Source organism: Podarcis raffonei, chromosome 8 (genome assembly GCF_027172205.1).
Source record: "Podarcis raffonei isolate rPodRaf1 chromosome 8, rPodRaf1.pri, whole genome shotgun sequence".
In the NCBI taxonomy this organism is placed as follows: Eukaryota; Metazoa; Chordata; class Lepidosauria; order Squamata; family Lacertidae; genus Podarcis; species Podarcis raffonei.
The window spans coordinates 19567243-19589647 of NC_070609.1; the positions used below are offsets into that span (position 1 = coordinate 19567243).

Genomic DNA, 22405 nt, shown 5'->3' on the forward strand with positions numbered 1-22405 from the left:
TCCAAGGAAATTGGTTGGGTTTAAAGGGGCTCGGCCATATCCATCAGGTCTCTCCTGCTGCCTGGTGGGCCTGGTATTGTCCCACCCACTGGGATGGAGCCACTTTTCTGACATTGGCATCACTGCAGCCTGCCCAGATGTGGCTGGGGCAGGTGGCCACGAGGCTGGGGCTGTGCAGTCGCACCAGTGAAGTGGTCAGATTGGCTCCGCCGGTGCAGCCCCAGACTTGCCACTACCCTGCCTTGCCCCAGCCCCAGGATGGAGAAGATAGATGGGGAACCACGTTGACATTGATAGACATTGCAGGGGATTCGACTAATTCTCCCTTGAGGTCCATTAAAATTTTACAGTTCTGTGATTCTGTAGACAGTTACATTTCTCTTGAGCATCTTGCTCTTATTTCTCAGTCACATGTCCCCCCACAAACATGCCCTCCATTCAGATCAAGGCCGGAAGAGTGCACATGTGTGTTGAAGCTTACACTGGACGTGCAGACGAGTCTCTGCAGTGAGCGCTGGGGTTCTGGAACTTCCAAATGCCTTGCAATAGTAAGCAGCCATGTTGTCACTGGCAGTCGTGGTGAGGAGCAGCTCCTTGGACACAATGTTCCCCGATGACCCCGGAGTTGTCCCGTCCCTCACTACTTTGCTCTCCTGTAGGAAGAATCCAGATTGCAGTGGGGGTAAGTGGAGAGGCAGCCACTCTGGGGGGACAGGCCAATTGGGCACCCATCACTCAGGACTGGCCAGGGGTCCTTAGGGGAAGAGCCATGGGGTCTCTTCTACTACTGCCCCCAGCACCTACCATTTGTCATCTACCTCACTTTGTCTAATGCAATGGAGGGGAAACTCAGACCTGGGGCCAAATTTGGCCTTCAGACCTTCCTACCTGGGTCCTTGAGACTCTCTCTGGGTGACAGCCCCTCCCCAACCACACCCTCTCACCCCACACCATGCCCCTCACTGTCCTGGCTTCGCAACTTCCTTGGGTATTTTTGCCTGCCTGTGATGTACCCTTGAACTCTGATCATGTCCCTTGGTTGCCAGGAAGGAGGACAGAGTATGAGGGTGGGTGTCTAGAAACAAGCCTATTGTACGAAGATAAAATTTGCATTCATTGTTCTGCCAAGTTTTGCCTCTGCTCCTCAGCCACCACCATTGACTTGTGGAGCAGCTCCCAGGCTGAAAAAGTTTCCCACCCCGGCCTAATGGTAGCGCTGGCCCTGGAGGCAGTAATGCTGGACCACCTTGTACCACTCGAGGCGAGGCAGAGGGTGTCCACCACTGGCAAAGCAGGTGAGCTTAACTACGGTGCCAGCTCGAAAGCATGTTTCTGGGGGTGGAACATCAATCCAGATCTTCTGAGGTGGATCTGAAGGACAAAAACAAGAATGGGGAAGAGAAGGAGGAAACAGATATTAGAAGGGGGGATTCAAAACACGTCACACATGACAACCGTTGCCATGACACACACACAATCATCCCTCCTGCTCACACTGTACTCGGAGGGTCACGGTAGCAGTCTTGGCGTAGAGGATGGCTTCATTGAAGGCCTCACAGATAAGAGACAATCCATTGTCCTCACGGCGTGCTGTGTATGTGATGTTAGACACCGTGATCATCCCGCCATGAGCTGCCTGTAGGAGGATATCAGGCCTCAGTCAGCAATTGTCAGTTTGAGAAGGGAGAAGAGGCAGATCTAAACAACTGGTTTCAAAATGGCTGTTTCCCTGATTTCCCAGCACTCTGAAAGTCCACAAGTCCCTCTAACTTGGTATTGTCTACACTGACTGGCAGCAGGGCTTCAGAGAAGAGGAAACTCCAAACCCAACCAGGAAATGCCAGAGACTGAACCTAGGTCTTCCTGCAGGAAAGGTAGATGCTCTACCACTGAGCTACAACCTTCCTCAGTGCTCATACAATGTTCTTACTTCCCCCACAATCTGGGACAGTACAGTCTTCTCAGAGGCCCTTACTTTCCCACGCTCGTGGCCCCTAAACTCATGCTTCAGGCCCTCCCTGTCATGATCCGAACCAGCAGATAAGTCTTGACATGGAGGCAATGGAATCCACTGGATTCGGAAGACCAGCGGTGGAAGTGGTGGACCCCAACCCAGGCTCTGATGGGCTGGAGGCTGTCCACCAGGAACCCATCGGCTAGGAGGCCCTGGAAAGAGAGTACTCTCCAAATTGGGACACCCTTAGAGAGAGTGTCCCAAAGGACTGCTGCCATAATGTACCACCTCGCCTCCATTTTGTGCCCCCACCTAACCCCCTGGATTCAAAAATCTCCTGTTTGTCCGAAAAAATGGGCAGGCGACATCTAAAAGTAGGGAAGGGAGAATCTGTCAGTTTTGGTTTTTCTCCATTCTCATTTTCCCAATCTCAAGTTCAGTTCTTCACCTTTCCACATAACACTTTGCACCCAAAAAAACCCTAACCCAAATAAAGACAAGTCCTCATGAAAACTCAGCAGCGTTTTAATGCAAATATGCGTATACAGTGGTACCTCGGGTTACATACGCTTCAGGTTACATGCGCTTCAGGTTACAGACTCCGCTAACCCAGAAATATTACCTTGGGTTAAGAACTTTGCTTCAGGATGAGAACAGAAATTGTGCTCCGGCGGCACGGCAGCAGCAGGAGGCCCCATTAGCTAAAGTGGTGCTTCACGTTAAGAACAGTTTCAGGTTAAGAATGGACCTCCGGAACGAATTAAGTATGTAACCAGAGGTACCACTGTATTTTTATACAATTTTGCCCAATACGCACATTCTTACAAAGCACTTCCTCCTCACAGAATGCATTTTTGTCTCCTATTTTTACTTACGCATGCCTTCTGATGCACGTTTGACTCCAGGGTACACATTTTTGTACACATTATGTGCACTGCAACATTCACAGAAGTGCAAATTTCAAAGGGCAGCTGTGTTTTGGTTCATCTATCATTTCAGAAAGTGCAGATTAAACAAGTTTGCCTTCAAATTCCTGCCCCATCCTTGGCTCAGGAACAAGAGAGGATGAAATGCCCACTGACCCATCTCACTCAGCCTCCTAGCAGAATGGGCCCCTGTTATTGCCTACCTCTGACACAGTGACCTCTGTGGCGCTGAGCTCCTTCCAGCCCAGCCACCAGCGCAGCAAGACAGGTGGGTTGCTGGCAGAGGTGGAACAAGACAGCGAGACCTCCTTGTTTTCCTCAGTGCTGCTTGAGCCTATGATTTTCACCTGCTCAGGGAGAACTGTCATCCAAAAGGTAGAGCCCGGGGGCGGGGGGGAGGGAAGAGAAGGATATTAGTCACCCAGTGCAAGACTTAGATGTGCCCATTTTTGTTTTCAAATCAGTGTGTCCTTCTTTCCCTTTCACCAGGAGAAGAAATTTGGTTGCGGTTTTGTTTGTCGTTCCAAGTGCCTCTGGGAAAGTACAACATGCTTGACTTTTGCGAAGGGAAGCAAGGTTGTTGTCGTTGTTTACAAAATGGACCTAGTGGCTGAGGCTGCATATACACCCCAAGCACATTTTTCGTCTCAAAGAATTCTGGGTGTTTGTAGTTTGTCAAGGCTTGCTGGGAATTGTAACTCTGTAAAGGGTAAACCACGGTACCCGGTATTATTTGAGGGGGTAAATGTGCCTTAAAGGTTTAGTGGGTATGCAAGATCAGGGCCATCTTACCCATAGGCGCTAGGGGTGCAGGGCACCCGGGCGCTAGACTCTCAGGGGCTCCCGGCCTAGTGTCTGGGGCCCGAGAGTTGAGTCTGGGGAAGAGCCCGCCCATCGGTCGGAGCACCGCAGAGGGCTCTTTTGCTGTGCCGCAAGTTCGGGGGCAACCGAGCCAGCGAGACGCTGAGGCGGCTGGCCAGCTCCACCCTCCTGCACGCCTCGGACTGGGCAACCTGAGGTGGCGCACCGGGTGGATCTTTGCACCCCGGCACCGCATATGCTTAAGACAGCCCTGTGCAGGATAGTGTCTGCATTCAAACGTAGCCAAAAGCTCTAGTTACAGGAAGGAGACATGGAGCGATTTGGGTGCATGTAGTTCCCATCCTGTGGGACGCGGGTGGCGCTGTGGGTAAAACCTCAGCGCCTAGGACTTGCCGATCGCATGGTCGGCGGTTCGAATCCCCACAGCGGAGTGTGCTCCCGTTGCTTGGTCCCAGCGCCTGCCAACCTAGCAGTTCGAAAGCACCCTCGGGTGCAAGTAGATAAATAGGGACCGCTTACTAGCGGGAAGGTAAACGGTGTTTCCGTGTGCGGCTCTGGCTCGCCAGAGCAGCTTCGTCACGCTGGCCACGTGACCCGGAAGTGTCTGCGGACAGCGCTGGCTCCCGGCCTCTAGAGTGAGATGAGCGCACAACCCTAGAGTCTGTCAAGACTGGCCCGTACGGGCAGGGGTACCTTTACCTTTACCTTTATAGTTCCCATCCCTCTCTTCTGGTGGAAAGGAGGAGATTGGAGGCTTCACTTCTGTCTTAAAATAACCGCAGTTTACCTTTCCATCTGAACCCTAAAATGGGCTTAATCTTAACTATGGTTTCTTGGAACCAGTGCTGAGTGAAAGTATTTGAGCCCAGTTAATTTTGTAAGTTTTGCAAAGGTGGGGAGGGGGAAATATGCTTCTGAAGACAAGATTAATTTTCAGGGGGTGAATTCCTAAGAACGTTCAAGGGGTGATATTACCTTGAAAGATATGTTGGGTGTGGATTTTGTCTTCCTTCTACTTCTTTTTTAAATAAAAGTTAAAGAAACATTGCTCCTTGACCAGTCGTCCCCTCCAAAAAGTTCCTCTGAGAATAACACTATCACGAGGGAGCATTTTTCCCATTGGGGCATTTAATTCCAGGAATACCAGTGATCTACTGTCACTTGAAGTGATGGAAATACTTACTGTATTGCAAAAAGAACACACAATGGCAACCTCATACTTGAAAACATGGCCACAGCACCCACAAATTAGCATTTGCTTGCCCCCTCCCCAAGTCACCAAATATCTCCCCACACACACACACACTTCTATGGGGATGAGTGGTCCCAGGAAAAGAAGGTCAGGATATTCACTCAAGTCTTAGTTGAAACAAGTCAACTTCATGACAAACTACTCAGGCATGTTTTGGGAAGGGACAGTTCCTGTTATGTACTGAAGTTAACAGTTCCAACACTCACAGACCACGTGCAGAGTGATGCTGGCTTGCAGGGGAAGGGGCAAGACTTGGTTCAAGGCCTGGCAGCTGATTGTAGCCATGTTGTCTTCTGCTGTGATGCTGAGGCTGAGGGAGCTCCGGGACAATTGGCCGGCGGCGTCCGTCTCCCAGTTCGTGGAAATCACTTCATCGTTCTGTAAGGCACAAGCCCATATCTGAGATCCAGGGGGAAGAGCCTGGAAGCTGAAGGATGGGGACCTGACCAACCAGGGGGCGGTGTTGACAAGATAGGGGAGGAGCTTGCCAGTGCCCAGTATACCTGAAGGAGTATCTCCACCCCCATCGTTCAGTCCAAACATTGAGGTCCAGCTCTGAGGGCCTTCTGGCGGTTCCCTCACTGCGAGAAGTGAGGTTACAGGGAACCAGGCAGAGGGCCTTCTTGGTAGTGGCACCCACCCTGTGGAATGCTCTCCCATCAGATGTTGAGGAAATAAACAACTATCTGACTTTTAGAAGACATTTGAAGGCAACCCTGTTTAGGGAAGTTTTTATGTTTGATGTTTTATCGTGTTTTGAATATTCTGCTGGGAGCTGCCCAGAGTGGCTGGGGAAACCCAGACAGATGAGTGGGGTATAAATAAATTAGTAGGAGTAGGAGTATGCCAGGATAGGAGCAGAGGACAGAAGCAGTTAGGCAGTCAGAAACATCCGGCTTGCCCTAAGGAACCATGACTTTGGAGCTCAATGAGCACAGGGGCTGAGCAAATAGCAAACGTTCTCAAACCAAGCAGGGAAATAACCTGTTTTGGGCTCCCAGACTTCTTTCCTTCCTTCTCTTAGAGGCCAGGAGAAGGAGGATAGAGCCTAGGGCCCAGCAAACCTTGTAACACCATATACAAATTGGACAGCATGTGGATTGCTGCTGCCATTCATAAAACCTCTATGCACCATCACTAGAAAACCTCAGGGATGTTGGAAGCTGCTTTCTACTGCTTGTAAGACTCCTGGTCTATCTAGCTACACCCCTTGGAGCAGCCAGTCCAGAGTTTCAGGCAGGGGGCCTTCCTGTAGAAGTCTAGCATTGAATCTTGGGTCTTCTATGTGGACGGTGTGTGCTCTGTTACTCTTCCTCTGTAGAACAGCCACCATGTGGAGCAACTGCCATAGGCAGGCTGTTTCAAAGCATGTGAGAGTCGCAATACATCGAGCAATCCTTAGCTGCTTTGTCACCAATGAATGTACATGAACATTCCAACTGATGAGAGGGAAGGGCAAATCACAGAACATTGAGCTACTGCTATAAAGAAGGGGGAAAGGGAAGAGAAACACGGAGGGGAGGCTGAGGTGCTGAAAGAGAAGAAGACCAGGAAGAAGGCCAGGTGACTGGGGAAAAAAGATGGAGGCTGCAACAAGTCAAGGAGAAGGTGGAAGAGGCCAAGGGCTAAAAGACAGACAGAGTGGATTGAGGAATGTAGGAAGAGATCAAAGAGAACAGAAAGCTGAGCTAAAACTCCACACCAGATAATGGGACAGGAAGGGCTGTGCTGTTGCTGATGTAGCAGAAGGGGAATTGTGGGGTCATAACATATAGCCTGTCAGAAAATCTGGCTGCAGGTCCCTCACCACAGAATAATTACCACCAGGTGGCACTCACTGGGACGCTTTTGCATTTACAGCCTGGAAGTCACAGAAATGTCCACCCAAATGTTAAGGAGAGCAGGAGCAATGGTCTGCTGTACAGTATCCCAAACTCCAGACACCTGGGGGAGGATTTGGGCTTTCTCCAGTAGCAAATGATTTGTCATCCCGCCCACAAAAAAAGAAAAGAATTGTGCACACACGAAAACGGCTCTCCTCTCCCCAGAACACAAGGGGGGGAGGGGGAACTCAACTCATCAAACAAGTCAGTACAAAAAGACTAGCGCCTCAAAGTTCCCCCACTCACCTTTAGCCATTGCAGGGTAGCCAGTGGGTTCCCACTCAAAGAAATACAGGTCAGCTCTAACTTGTCCTTGGCTTTTACTGTGGGGCCATCGTATCCCCTGATGACAGGTGGCTGTGGTGGGACTGTCAAAGAGAGCAGAATGATATGGCTGAAACTCAAAGGAGAGGAGGTCCCTAAGGCCACCAGTTCCTGTTTGCCTACAGCAACCTTCCCTTTCCATAGGGGTGGAGAGGCAGTGTGGTGCAGTGGTTAGAGTGTCAGCCTAGGGCCTAACTGCAGTTTCCAGGGCAAGCGCAAGGGAAGTCTCGCATAGAATGCATTGCAGTACTGTAATCCAGTCTTGAAGTCACCAGTTCATCAACTACGGTAGCCAAGCTCTCCCTGTTCAGGAATGGTCAAAGAAGTCATCCCCATTGACCATTATGCTTGACCGCTGGCCAGACTGGCCGGGGCAGATGGGAGCTGGAGTCCAGTAACATCTAGAGGCCACAGATTCTGCACCTTTGCTCTAAATCAGTCAAAGGATACTGAGTTATCATTGTCAAAATGATAGGGCAAAAGCTGTGACGCAGGTCTGTTTTCAATGACAGGCTCTGATCCACAGAGGAAACTAAACACACCCAAATCAAACAAGCTGTTTACAAGGACTTAGGAGGATGGTGTTTGCCTGGCTGGGTTGACCAGACCTTAAAGATTTAGGTGACATCCACACCATTATCTTAAAGTGCATTTAAAGCACATGTATTCCTACAAATAAATCCTGGGAATTGTAGTTTGTCGAGGGTGCTGTGAATTGTAGCTCTGTGAATGGTAAACTACAGTTGCCAGGATTTTTGGGGGGAAGATGCGTGCTTTAAAAGTGTGGTGTAGATTGGACCCCAGCCGATATGGGCTATTTCCATCACATGCTGACCTTGTCTTGTTTTTAAAAGAACCTTAAAAAAAAAACACCACCAAACCCACCCTTTAATTATCTCATACTTGTCCATTTGCTCTGTTATCGTCTCTTGTTTCTTCTGCCTTTTATTGCAACTGCCCTGGGTGATCTCTCGCTTCCTCCTCCACCTCCTCATTCCTTATCCTTTTGTGTTTGTTTTTTTATTAGGAAAGAAATAACAGTTTCCTTGGGCACTTAGTGGCGATTATGCTGACGGTTACCTTTAGCCCTGGAAAAGGGAAAGGTCTGACGAAGCATTCCGAGTGACTTACACAGGATATTCATGGTGAAGCTGACAACGACTGGGATTAAGGCAACTGGGTTAGAAGCTGCGCACGTCAGCCGTTGCCTGTTGTCTGAGCTCTGGGGAGTGATCCTGGAAGAAAGCAGAGGAGGAGACCACAGAAGCGATTCAAAGCTAGTAATTGTTTTTTTGGGGGGTGGGGTCTGGTTTGGTTCACACAAACCTACATCATTTGCACTTTCCAAAGGAATACACAAATCCAAATGCAGCTGCCTTCAAAATTCTCACTTCTCCTAATTTGGAAATACAGTTGTCCAGCTAAAGAATGGGTGCAAAAATGGGTATACCAGGGGCAAATGTGTGCATCAAAATGCATAAGATAGTGAAAACAGCGTGAAAAAATGCATCCCTTTGGAGGGGAAATTGCTTTGCAAAAAATATGTTGATTAGGGAACATTTGCATGCCAAAATGTGTATCTGAGGAGAATTTATTTTTTAAATACAAACTGATGAGGAAAGATGGCAAACCGAATTTAATATTGGAAAAATGAGAATCTGAGAGAAACCACAGGGGAAGGATTTATTCTTCCCTAGCTATCCTCTCCTTTGGCCCCTAATCTGCATGTACCCCCTCTCCACATTCCTTCAGCTTTGACTTCCACTGTAGAGCAGCCTTTAAAAAAAAGATAAAGGACCCCTGGACGGTTAAGTCCAGTCAAAGTTGACTATGGCGTTGCAGCGCTCATCTCACTTTCAGGCCGAGGGAGCCGGCATTTGTCCACAGACAGCTTTCCTGGTCATGTGGCCAGCATGACTAAACTGCTTCTGGCACAACGGAACACCGTGACGGAAACCAGAGCACACGGATGCGCTATTTACCTTTCCGCCACAGTGGTACCTATTTATCTACTTGCAGTGGCGTGCTTTTGAACTGCTAGGTTGGCAGGAGCTGGGACAGAGCAACGAGAGCTCACCCCATTGCGGGGATTCGAACTGCCGACCTTCTGATTGGCAAGCCCAAGATGCTCAGTGGTTTAAACCAGAGCGCCACCCGCATCCCAGAGCAGCCCAGCATACAGGCGACTGGGGGCTAGTGCTATAGAGCTCCTTCTGTGCTCTTCGCACCTCAGCATGGCCTCTGTGCTGAAGAGCTTGTCGTTGGAGCCAGGTTGGATGCTGGATGACACATCTGTCACTTCCTTGTCACCTGGGGAGAAAGGGAAGATTGGTAAGGGGGATGCTAATTCTGTGGCCTAGTCAACCTTCCACATACCCCCATGATAGCCCTCAAAAATACTCCCACCCCACCCCACCAAGACTAGCACAGTATGAAGCAAGCGAATTCCAAGGGACCCCATGCTAGGAAGGGAAAAAACTGGCCTAAATTAGCTGGGTGCCCAAGGTGAGACCCTAGAATGGTACCTCCCTTCCCCACTAATAAACACGCCTCTGAAAACCAGTTGGCAGGAGAAGGCCGCTATTATGCTCAGGAACTGCTTGAGGGCTTCCCAGAGGCAACTGTGAGAACACAATGCAGGACTTAGATCTGATCTAGCAGGGCTCTGATTATGAGGCAGGGGCCAGAGCTCAGTGGGAGAGTGTCTGCTGTGCAGGCAGATGGTCCCAGCCTCAACCAATGTTATTTCTAGTTTGCACACGGAATGTCTCCTTGCCAGGAACCCTGGAATGCCACAGCCAGGCAGTGTGGCCAGTACTGAGCCACATATACCAATGGTCTGAATCAGAATAAGGCAGGTTCCTAAGTTCTAAACACAGATCACCATCTTCCATGCTCTGGCACAGTTCCAGGACATTTCAACGACAGCTTGTGCGACAGAATTTCTATTGGGATAAGAGGGTCCAATTACCTAATGAAATCCTTTCGTATGCAGTGTGAGTAGCGTTTAACTAGTGAATCTTGATTAGAGAGTAGACTTTACCTGCTGCAATTACACAGAGAGAGATGTGTGTAGGGAAAGGGGGAGTTGTTTATTGTAGGAAATACATAACTCAGATAGTAAAATTTCTAGTTCTAGAATGTAGCATATATCCAGCCTCATTTAGCCAACATACTTAACTCTAATGGATGCATGAAGGGGTTAAGACCACAGACCTGCCAGGCTTAGCTAGGTTACACACCCTCACTTTGGGAGGCAGGGTTACCAAACACTTTGTTCTTTTTTTCCCACCATGTGAACCCTTCTAATAAGGATATCTAAGCTGAATGTTCCAAGCCATCTTTGTGCTTCTATACAAATAACTTAGAAGCATTTCCCACTTTTTGAAACTAAGTTGTACTGCTTGTCTTTTCTTGCTGCTGTATGGAAAAACACATGAATCTGACCTTTGAAGAGTAAGTAAACTATTTTTAACTTACCAATCGTGTGGTCGCTTTCTATGCTAAGGGAAAAGTGGAGCTTTGGAAGAAACTTAGAAGGGGGTATTTTAAAGGTCTAACAGCCAATATTTCCACGCTTTACCTTGCTGCATGTTTGTGATTTCAAATCTCTGCTGGGACTCTCTCGCCAAAGAGTACTTGCCCCAAACCCTGGATCTAAGCATCCAGAGAATTTTCTTTGTATTTTATGATGTCTAGTATGTTCCCCTTAAACAAACAAACAAGCAACAACAACAACAACCTAACTAGTCTAGAAAATAACAAGGCATCCATGCTTGCTCATATACTCTCTCAGAGTATAGTAAAAGATGACTTCTCCTCTTGAGGTCCAAGAAGCAGTGGGAAGAGGAGGAGGAAGCTGTAAATATGAAGACATGTCAGTCTAAACAACAAGGAGATAGAGAACTAAGCTGATAGGCTAAAGGTACCCAGATAGTATGGGAATGTGACTGTCCCTCAGTCTAGTTGTCTTAATCCAATGCAAAGCTCTCTTTTTACGAACTGAGTTGCACCCAAACTTTCCTGGGCCAAAACTTGTCTTGCCATTTGCTCTGCTACTTTTAATGGCACCCCGACAAATCTGATTGTGTTATTCTAGAGACTTTAAAATGTTCGCCAATATTAATATTTATGGTTCCGATAGCACAAGATTAGACCATGGTGAATGTATCTTCTCAGATCAGCTGATTGTATAAACAAACCGCTGCTGGTGTCTGGTGCTGGATCAAATGTATGTTGAAAGGCGGAGAAATGTTACATTTAAGTTTCTCTATAGTTTTATCTCTAGTTGACTAAGGAATTATTCATGCATGAGAATTCCTCATTATAACTGTGCAAAAGCTAGATTTCCTCCTCAATCAATGATGAATGCATTTGCACAGAGAGAGGCTGGAAAAGCATTTCCTAAATAAATAAAACATTCAGATTATATCTCAATGTTTTCTGGGTGGGTGCTGTATTTTGTTTTCATGTGTTATTTTTATTATTATTATTATGGCCGGGGGACACACAAAATGTGGAAGTGGCACAGCTCTCTCTGGACCTCAGAGAGGAGAGTGCCTGTGAACCAGCCAGTGGAACCATTGTCCCAGAAACATCTCTTTGCTCAATGAAAATGAGAGAAACTGGAGGATGATCCATTAGGGCAAATGGGCACTGCCCCACCAACCTCTCTCTGCCTTCACCCAGGCCCCACCTGCCTGCCTTCCTCTTTCTGCTCAGTCCAGGGGGTGGCACTGCCGCTGTCTCCGTCTTTGTGTTGCCCTTGTAGAACTCAGTGGGGAGAAGGATGGAGCAAACACTAGAATTAGTTGCCTCTGCCTGCCATGGGTTACAGCGCCACCTACTGGTTAGCCTCCCCGCCCTACAAGTCACAAAGAGCACCAGCAACTGCTGGCAGGAAGTATGCCACAAAATCAGCCCCTGCCCCTCCCCTCCCAAAGAACAATCCCGCAACTTGTGGAAGGAACTAGGATAAGTGCAACCTCCTCACCACTGCGGAAGGTGATCTCGGCTGCAGGCCGGGCATCTTCAACCTGGCAGTGCACCGTATATTCCATGCCAGCCACCCAGGTCACTGTGCTGTTGGCTGGGTACTCCCTAATGAGTGGCCTCTTGGGGGGAACTATAGGGAAAAGAAGTAAAGTGAAGAAGGGTGAGATGCGGGTGCTTTTTCTCACCACCAGAAGCATCCTCCCCACATGTCAGGCTTCGGGGAATTGGCCCCTGTGGCCCTAAATTAGCAGATCAAATGAAAGGAATTCTTAACAGTTAGTTTCTTTAATAAACACAGCGAAGGGCAAAAGAAAGCATCAACCCAGAATGGTGGTGCTCCCAATTAAGGCTTACACTCCCTCCGTCCCTATTAATCAATGTCTCTCCTACGTCTTGTACTCTAAGCTTGTACCCTCCGAGCTTTCTGTTCTGAGTCTTTCTGAGCTCTTCTCGACCTTGGGCTGGGTGGAGGAATGATGTCCAGAGGCTGTGAATCTGTTAACCCTCTCTCTTCCAGTGTTTCTTCTGCTAGCTGTTCTCCAGCTAGTATTTCCCAACTTCTGCCTTCTGAACTATGCCCTTCTGCAAACCGCTGTTCCAAGTCTAGATTGTCCTCCTGCTCCTAGGAAGATTCAGGAGCAGGGGAAAGGGGGGCTCCCACCATTTCTCCTCAGTGCAGCCCTCCTCAGCACGATCCCTGACACCACACGGCACTTTCATAGCTAAAACCATTGTGTGCAAAGGGTTAATGCCGATTCAGTCAGATCAGGTTGCCCTTTTCAGCTCAGGGGCCAAATTCTCTTGGGATCAACCTTCCAGGGTCTGCATACCAGTTCAGATGCAGAAGTGGGCAGAGCATTGGATGTGACGCTTCTCTTGTCCAATAGGCTTCATTCTAGCAATGTGAAACACAAAGGTTTCTATGGGCGCGCACGCACACACAGGCCCACGCACCACACATCTTTCCCTCCTTCTCCCAAGCAAGAAAGAGGCATTGTCACAGTGCAAGGCAGGCAAAAGAACCCAGAGAGGGTGTGGCCTCTGGGAAAGGGTGTGGTCCGCAGAGAGTCACATGGCTGTTTCTCAACCAATTCTGGAAGAGGGAACACAAATGAATTGATTAGGAGAGGGGCCGACCGTGAGCTCCCAGATTCCTTCTGGCACTTACTCAGCACAGAGAGCAGCACACTGCGAGAGATGATGCCTCTGCTTTTCTCCGAGGGTCCCACCTGGCACTCGTACATGGCATCGTCTTCCAGTTGGCTCCTTGTTATTTGCAGGTTAAACTTGCCTGAAGTATCAAAAGGCAAGGGCAAGTCGAAATGATATTTCCCCCCATGTTTGGTTCAAATTATTCTCATTCTAGGACACATTCTCCAATCCTGCTTTGGGCTTGCTAGTTATCAGGCTCCTGGTACCGTCACCCATCCAAGCGGGTTCTCCAATCCTCTCCCAGCTCTTTCCCTATACAGTGGACACTCGGGTTGCGAACGTGATCCATGCAGGATGCACGTTCACAACCTGCAGTGTTCACAACCCACAGCTGCGGATCTGCACACGCACAGGTTGCGATTCAGCACTTCTGCGCATGCACAACTGCTGAAACCCGGAAGTAACCCGTTCTGGTACTTCCAAGTTTCAGCGGTCCGTTACCTGAAAAAAACGCAACCTGAAGCATCTGTAACCCAAGGTATGACTATACTGTGTCACCTTCTCCATAACTATTAATACGCTGGTGCTGTTCTTCCTAATGCAGGATTTGGTGTCCTAAAAATGCCATTTATCAGTTATTTCAGAAGCACCAAGTTTTGACTTCATTTCAGTTTTGTTTTATTTAAATAAAGAAATTGCCACCGCTTCCCCTCTAAAAAAAATCCTACATGATTCCACAGGAAGAACACTTAAGTCAATATCATAACCATTTAAATCCTCTGCAAAAAAAAACAACCCAAAAATTAAAACAGTAGGATGGCAGTGGACGAAGCAATATATCTTAGCACCAATGGAATATACAGCATCAGCACGTTCATACAAACCTAATGTGAGGAGTTTTTTTTCTGTTCAGTTTCACAACAATTCCTCCCAACATACATCTTAGTCAGTTCCAGTCTTTCCCCCAGAACCTGACAAATGTCCCCATCACTCCTATCGTGGGTCTGTGTTCCCTAATATAAATCACAAATATGTTCCTAGCTCTCATGATTGCTGGCAAATCATGAGACTGGAGAGGTCTCCATGCTTTTTGCCTTCCCTTCCTTCCTTGGCAATTTTCTTGAAATTATTTGAAAACCTTATTCACAAAAATAGAGCTGAAGCAGTGTTGCAAAGCAGAACCAGACGTCGGAGGACAGGGAATCTGTGGCTCTCTAAATCAGGGGTGCACAACCTGCAACCCTCCAGTAGTTTCTGGACTACAGCTCCTATCAGCCCCAGCCAACATAGCCAGCGATCAGGGATGATGGGAGGTGTAGTCCAACAACATCTGGAAGGCCACAGGTTGTGCACCCCTGCTCTAGATGTTGTTGGACTACATCTCCCATCAGCCCCAGCCAGCATGGCCAGGAATGATGGGTGTTGTAGTCAAGCAACTTCTGGAAGGCCACAGATTTCCCAGCCCTGCCCTACTTGATAGTGGCAGCTAGTTGGAAATGGCAGCTTGGTGGAAGCTAGATCCAATGACCCCCACAAAAAAACCTGGAGACTTCTCACCTTGGCTAGGATCTCTCACCATGCTGTAGCGTGGGAACCTAGGGATGTCCTGGTTGGGTCCCAACAAAAGCCCATCCTTCACCCACTGCACAATGCCAGATAAGTTGTCCACCTCACACCTTAGCAGAGCTGTTTTCCCTTCATGGACAGTGACGTTATCCGGCTCCACACGGAAGGCCTGTTGAAGGTTCTCAGCATAGCAACCTAGGAGATCCACAATATGAATGATGGCCAACAGTTTTGCTCATTCAAAGTCTGCCTATTTCCTCCAAGCCAACTACATGCAAGTGTCCACTTCCCTGAAACTCAGCAAAGAAAAGGGAGGCTATCAGAGAACAGCTCAAATGCAACAACACCTTTCCAAACAGGTGGCTGTCCAGTCGGTGCCTCAACACCTCCAAGCAAAAGAGAGCCCACCGCCTCCTACAGCAGTCTCTGTTCCACTCTCAAACAGCTCTTGCTGTTGGGAAATTTCCCCTCATCTTTAGCTGAAATCTACTTCCTTGAAATTTCTATCCATTGGTTCTAGCCAAGGTTGCTTGAACTTCTGCATGACAGTCCTTCAGATATTTAAAGACACTTGTCATGGGGAAGGGTGGCAGGTCGTGGTAGAGTATCTGCTATACATACAGAAGGTCCCACATTCAATCCCTGGCATCTCCAAGAAGGGCTGAAAACACCCCCTGTGTGAAAATCCCCTGCCAGTCAGTGTAGACAATGCTGGACTTGCTGGACCAGTTGTCTAACTAAGTATAAAGCAGCATCCTTTGTTCCTCCCCTAATCTTCTTTTCTCCAGGTGAAACATGTCCAGCTCCTTCAACCATTCTTCACAGAACTTGGTTTCCAAACCCATCACCATCCCAGCCACCCTCCCCTGGACTCTCTCAAGTTCCTCAATGCCCTTATTAAAATGTGGTGACCAGAACTGGATGCAGTACTCTAGATGCAGCCTGTCCAGCTCAGAATCAGGTGCAATTATTACTTCCCAAGATCTGGACACAAGATCTGGGTAACAGATGCATTGATGCCCCTTTGGAACTGCACCCCATCCTTCCTTATATGACCCAGCTTGTCAGGAGCTCTAAGCTGTCATGTCCTACTGTGAAGGATTAGGGCTTTGGGGTATTTTATATTGCATTTTAGGTTGTAAAACTCAAGTTGTAAAATGCTTGCTTTTTGCTTTAAAGGATTACTTGCACAGGAGGGTCAAAAGTTCACAGGAAGGTTAAAAGTACAGGAGGCTGAATATTGAGACTGAACCAGTTAAGTCCAGCAGGTTATTTAGTGGAGATAGCCAGAGAATAATCAATATATCCACTTGGTAGCAATGGTGAAGTGAAAAGGAAGGAGGGGTTGGTGTTCTTCCATTTCCTCTCACGAGGCAGGTTACAGCCCATGCCACCTCGCCTACTTAGACCCTTCCTGGAGTCATGTGACTGGCCTCTGGGCAAAACAGAACAGCAGACCAGATAGATCATTGGTCTGGGCCAGCAGTGCTCCTCTTAAGTTCTGTATGTCTCACCTTGGTTGATCAGGTTGAGGAGGAGACGGATGAGCAGGATGCCCAGGCCCCAGGATACCATTCCTACCTGCTGTCACTCTGGAAGTAAGAATCAGGGTCTTGGGGTCTTGTAAGCCTGCAAGTGACATCACAGAGATGGTTGTGAGAGATGAAGGTAAGGGATGGTGATGGGGCCATTGGCACCCTTACCCTCATGCGAGAGGATGTGGATGACGTTAGACTTAAATATGAAGGAGAAAAAGACTTTTTTAAGAACATAAGGAGATCATTTGGGAGATCATCATGGTGCTGGATCATCCAGTCAGTGATGCACGTAGGTAATTTAAGGCTCTGTACTTAATGGTCTAGTAGCAGAGGTGGGCTCTTTAGAGAATGATGTATACTATTGCTTTACTTGCTTCAAAATGTGGTTTTGCTGCATTTGGGTGCCCTCCTGCTCATTCCGCAGAGCAAGGCTTCTGCTCCCAAAGTCCTTCCCTAACTGCACCACTGCATCTAGTCCTAAAAATATAAGAACATCCCTGCTGGATGAAAACAAAGATCACCTAGTTTGGCACCCTGTTTCCCATAGTGGCTGCCCAGGTGCCTCTGAAGCCCATCCATCAACTGGTACCCAGAGGCATAATGCTTATGACAATGGAGGTAATATACAGCCCTCGAAACTAGCAGCCTCATCCTCCATGAATTTATCTAATTGAAGTCAATGAGCTACATCACAGGTTAGCGGACTCCATGGCTCAAATGTGCATTGTGCAAAGAAGTGCTTCCAGCATTCAGCTTCAGTGCATGGCCTGGATCCTGGTATTATGACAGAGGGGAGGAAACTTCTCTCCGCCCGTTTCTCCACATCACACAATCAGTGTCATTGTCGTGGGCCAGGAGTCAGCTTCACTTGCTGAACAGCAGCCTGAAGGGGAGAAGCTGGAATGGCCCCACCTGCAACTGATCAGCCCTCAAGGACATGGAAAAGAAGGGTACTGATGAGAAACAGCTGGCTTCAGCCTTCTTAAACAGAGCTCTCAGCAGCACTCAGATGCTGGAAACAATGTCTGTGGTTCCAGACCCTACCTTGCTGCTTCTTGCTCTACATCTGGACCCTTGACTCTGTGATCACCTAGATTCCCTGACCTCAGGGCTGTTTGAGCCAGTGTGGTGTAGTGGTTAAGAGCGGTAGACTTGTAATCTGGTGAACCGGGTTCGTGTCTCCGCTCCTCCACATTCAGCTGCTGGGTGACCTTGGGCTAGTCACACTTCTCTCTGAAGTCTCTCAGCCTCACTCACCTCACAGAGTGTTTGTTGTGGGGGAGGAAGGGAAAGGAGATTGTTAGCCGCTTTGAGACTCCTGGGGGTAGTGATAAAGCGGGTTATCAAATTCAAACTCTTCTCTTCTTTGACTTTGTATGTGGATTCTGCTCTGAGGCAAGTCTTCCTTAGAGACTTCTAGCCCCAGCTTGCTCAGCAGCGGGACTCAATGGGGCCACCACAGCCATTGGTGACCTGGTTTTTTGTTAAATTACTCCCATCAGTTGTCTTTTTTTTCCAAACTTAAAAGTCTCAAACATTTAGCTTTCACTGTTGGGAAAGTATCAATAACTGGTTTTATTGAGAATTTTGACATTTTAGTTCATAGCTTTAGAGGTGCTGTGGTTCCTTTTTACAAAGAAGTCGTATATAAATGTTGAACAGCCATTAAAGCTTTTTCCTTCTTCTTTGCAATGCCCAGCCGTCACATCTTCTTCTGCCCTCTCCAGAGCAACAGCGAACATCTGTTCCAACTTCTGCCCATCCAACAGTCAGAAGACAGCCATCATGTCTCCCTTTAATCTTCTCTTCCCCAAGCTAAACAATTATTTATCTTACTGAAAAAGATTTATATACTGCTTCCTTGTAGGAAACCCTCCAAGAGGTTACAATAAATATTAAAATTATCAATAAAAACATTGAAAAACAATTAAACTCAACAGCATAAAAGATTAAGACGTATCAACATCTGCATGTCTAGACAGGCTTGCCTAAACAAAAATGTTTTTCAGCATGAAATAGTAGAGTGAATGCACCTGCCTGGTGTCAACAGGCAGGGAGTTCCAAAGTATAGATACTGCCACACTAAAATTTCTTACAACTGCAGAGCGAGTGTCAAGTGATGCCTGTAACCTTGTCCAGTTTGCTATATTGAAGCAGCCAGGTGGGTTTATATGGGGTAAGGCAAGTAAACTGGTCCCCGGCTGTTAAGCAAGTCAACATGCCCAGCTCCTTCCTCAAGTCATAGGATTTGGTTTCCATACCCAGCAACTATCCTGATTCCCCTCCCTGGAAACTCTAAAGTGCTTCAATGCTTTAAAAATGTGATGACCAGAACTGGGTGCAGTACTCTAGGTTCAGCCTGGCCAGCAAAGAAGAGAGCAGAACTATTACTTTTTGCAGACTGGACATTAATGAAAGCATTGATATCTCTCTCTCTCTCTCTCTCTCTCTCTCTCACACACACACACACACACACACACACACACACACACCATGATCTTACCTTGCTCCAAGTGCCCGGTGTCCAGAGATTGACTCTTCTGAGCCTCTCCTGAAGTAGGACTGCCGAGTCAGTGAGATGGCTGAGATGCCAGCGCTGGTCCCTCCTCCACAGCTGCCTGCTAAGGAACCTGCCCACTTCATCGCTTACAAGCACCTAAGGAAAACAAGCAGAGGCAAGGAATCCACCCCATTCTCCATGGAGGAGGCCTGGGAGGTGGAAGTGCTGACTCCACGATTTGGGTGGGTTCCATAGAATCCTGACTGGGGTGGCCTTAAGCTGGAATAAACAGGGCATGTGAAATGAACTTCCTGATCTTCTTGAATACTTTGTGCAAAATGGAAGACGATAACACAAAATGGAAACGATGGCACTACATACCAGTGGGCCCTGATATTGGGGGTGGGAATCTCTTTCTAACCTGTTTTCCAGAGTCAACAGTGGCTGAATATACACACCACAAACAGTGACCCATCTTTTGAACTTTTAACTCTTGGGAGGAGATAATACCTTACCTCTCTGCAGTCTAAATTAGCCATTTTTCCTAGTAGGTTGGAGCTGTACTAAAGGGGCAGTAATTTCTGATCACATGAAGATCTTGCATTACCCAAACAGCATCTTCAGCTACTTTCTTCTTGTTGTTGTTATTTAGTTGTTTAGTCGTGTCCGACTCTTCGTGACCCCATGGACCAGAGCACGCCAGGCACTCCTGTCTTCCAGTGTCTCCCGCAGTTTGGTCAGACTCACGTTTGTAGTTTTGAGAACACTGTCCAACCATCTCGTCCTCTGTCATCCCCTTCTCCTTGTGCCCTCCATCTTTCCCAACATCAGGGTCTTTTCCAGGGAGTCTTCTCTTCTCAGGAGGTGGCCAAAGTATTGGAGCCTCAGCTTCACGATCTGTCCTTCTAGTGAGCACTCAGGGCTGATTTCCTTAAAAATGGAGAGGTTTGATCTTCTTGCAGTCCATGGGACTCTCAAGAGTCTCCTCCAGCACCATAATTCAAAAGCATCAATTCTTTGGCGATCAGCCTTCTTTATGGTCCAGCTCTCACTTCCATACATCACTAGCTTTAACTATACAGACCTTTCAGCTCCTTTAAAGGTAAAGGTACCCCTGCCCATACGGGCCAGTCTTGACAGACTCTAGGGTTGTGCGCTCATCTCACTCTAGAGGCTGGGAGCCAGCGCTGTCCGCAGACACTTCTGGGTCACGTGGCCAGCGTGACGAAGCTGCTCCGGCGAACCAGCACCAGAGCAGCACATGGAAACGCCGTTTACCTTCCCGCTATAAAGCGGTACCTATTTATCTACTTGCACTTAAGGGTGCTTTCAAACTGCTAGGTGGGCAGGAGCTGGGACCGAACGACGGGAGCTCACCCCGCCGCGGGGATTCGAACTGCGGACCATGCAATCGGCAAGTCCTAGGCACTGAGGTTTTACCCACAGCACCACCCGCGTCCCTATATAAAAGCTCCTTTACCAGGATGTTATTATCCTTCTGCTTGCAGTGGCTAAAAGTAATGCTCTCTCACTTTCACATGAATAGGTGCGATGATCACAGATCGTTAAAAGTTCAAGGGTTTGCTGTGTGAATACCTGGGCACATTCAAATCCTCCCAAAGTCAGGCCAGCTCTTACCAGCAGAGGGCAGCAGCATCACACACACTCTGCGACAAGGAGGGCGCTCAGCACCCTGGAAACAGCAAGCCTGTTTAGGGACGAGGCAAGTTCTGCAAACATGGTCAAAGTCAAAAGGACAGAGAAAGCCACCGGCATCTGTGAAAGTTACCGAAGCAAAGGTAAAAGGGATAACCTGATTTGGGGACTGCCATCCAAAAACGTTTCGCCCTGACAAGTGACCACTAGCAACAGACACCTTGCCAGGGACAAAGGGTCCTGTTTTCCTTGGCAGCACCTGCGCTGACCAGAGGCTGTGCGTGCACAAATGCCCATTTGCATTGGGCGCGCCTTGGCGCAGATTGCCTGCACGCCCCACTCCGTGCTATCAGGCAGTGTGTGTGCCAGTTCACGACCAATGTATGCGATCTGCATTGCAGCACAGGCATAATCTCAGGTATAATAGCAATCAGAGCGGGTTGCAGGAAGAGCAATGGCACCAGGTCATCCTGCAGCGCACCACATTAGTATGTTGGGCCATGCGCCTTGCTGCCGCTCTCGTTCACATTGGACCTACAAGAGCCACTTGTAAAGGCGCTGGCCTTTGGCTTGTCATCCCAGGCTCCCTCAGCCAAGTGTCCTCAGAGACAGCAGATTTGGCACTCGGTGGAAGGGACATATATTTTATAGGGGTCTCTTGGCAGGTGGCCTTCAGTCACAGCACAGGAACACAGGAAGCTGCCTTACAGAGAGTCAGATCAACAGAGCGGACAGCCAAAGAGGAGAGTGGCTCGGGAGGAATAACCATACTGCTGCCTCCGAGCATCTGCCGCCTGAAGCAATTGCCTCGCTCTGCCCAATGATAGGGTTGGCCCTGCCTAGCTAAGCAGAGGTGGGGAATATAGGGGGCTGCCTTGTACAGACAACATCTAGCCCAGTTTTGTCTACCCTAACTGGCAACAGCCCTCCAGGTTTTTTAGACAGGACATTCCCAGCCCTACCTGGTATCGAACCTGGGACCTTCTACTGCAGAGCCACAACCCTCCCTTTCATGTCTTCAGCAGAATGTGAGCTGGTTTGTCCTCCAGCTGCATGGATTCTGCCAGTTTGATGGTGTCAGAGCACTCTGCGCATGAGTTGGGCTTAGACAGAGACAGGGGTTTTCTAGCACTGTCCTTGCTCCTGCTTCAGCATAACTTATGGAAAAGCCTATGCACACACACTATGGACCCTCATGGAGGCTTTGTATGCACCATTGGGGGGGCTGCCCTTTTCAGGGGGTTTGCAGGGGGTTTGTGCACCCGCATGCTTTTACGTGGACATCCTCCTTCAAAAGCTGAAAACGCTCTTCCCTCTAGGCCCACTGATCATTAAAGAGGGTTCTTGCAGAAGGGAATATGCCCTGTTTCCAAAACGCTTTAGCAGAGCACACCAGGCATCCAGCTCCATAGAAGTCTTCAGGGATGCCTCAGTACATTTTGCTGCCCGAGGAGAAGAGCAAAAATAGTGCCTCCCTCACCTCCAAACTCCAGATACAGAAGTCAATCAGACTCACAGCTGATTCTACTGAATCCTACTGGGATAGCTCAGTCAGTAGGGCATGAGACTCTTAATCTCAGGGTTGTGGGTTTGAGCCCCATGTGGGGCAAAAGATTTCCTGCATTGCAGGGGGTTGGACTAGATGATCCTAGTGGTCCCTTCCAATGCTGCAATTCTGTGATTCTTATTTCAACTGTGGGGATGGAAGGACATCCTCAACCACACAGGAGGGCAGCAGGCTAGCTTAGGGGGCACAGGGCAGGCTGAGTGGCAAACAGAGAGAGCCCTGTCCTCCAACAGAGGGGGATGGATACAGGGCTTGGGGAGAGCGACCATT

The 22405-nt window shown here is 48.4% G+C and overlaps 1 protein-coding gene across 1 annotated transcript in view; it reads right to left on the reverse strand.

The window, feature by feature from the left end:
* Positions 1–19079, reverse strand: part of NPHS1 (NPHS1 adhesion molecule, nephrin) — a 50494-nt gene extending 31415 nt beyond the window's left edge. Inside the window, exons 1-13 of the mRNA XM_053398371.1 lie at positions 18916–19079; positions 16389–16503; positions 14866–15069; positions 13325–13447; positions 12155–12286; positions 9390–9471; positions 8293–8396; positions 7084–7205; positions 5161–5332; positions 3084–3241; positions 1495–1636; positions 1247–1371; positions 482–653 (exon numbers count right to left, since the gene is read on the reverse strand). Coding sequence (XP_053254346.1) covers positions 482–653; positions 1247–1371; positions 1495–1636; positions 3084–3241; positions 5161–5332; positions 7084–7205; positions 8293–8396; positions 9390–9471; positions 12155–12286; positions 13325–13447; positions 14866–15069; positions 16389–16449 — 1597 coding nt within the window. The 5' untranslated portion in view covers positions 16450–16503; positions 18916–19079. The remainder of the gene's footprint in view (positions 1–481; positions 654–1246; positions 1372–1494; positions 1637–3083; positions 3242–5160; positions 5333–7083; positions 7206–8292; positions 8397–9389; positions 9472–12154; positions 12287–13324; positions 13448–14865; positions 15070–16388; positions 16504–18915) is intronic.
* Positions 19080–22405: the final 3326 nt, after the last annotated feature.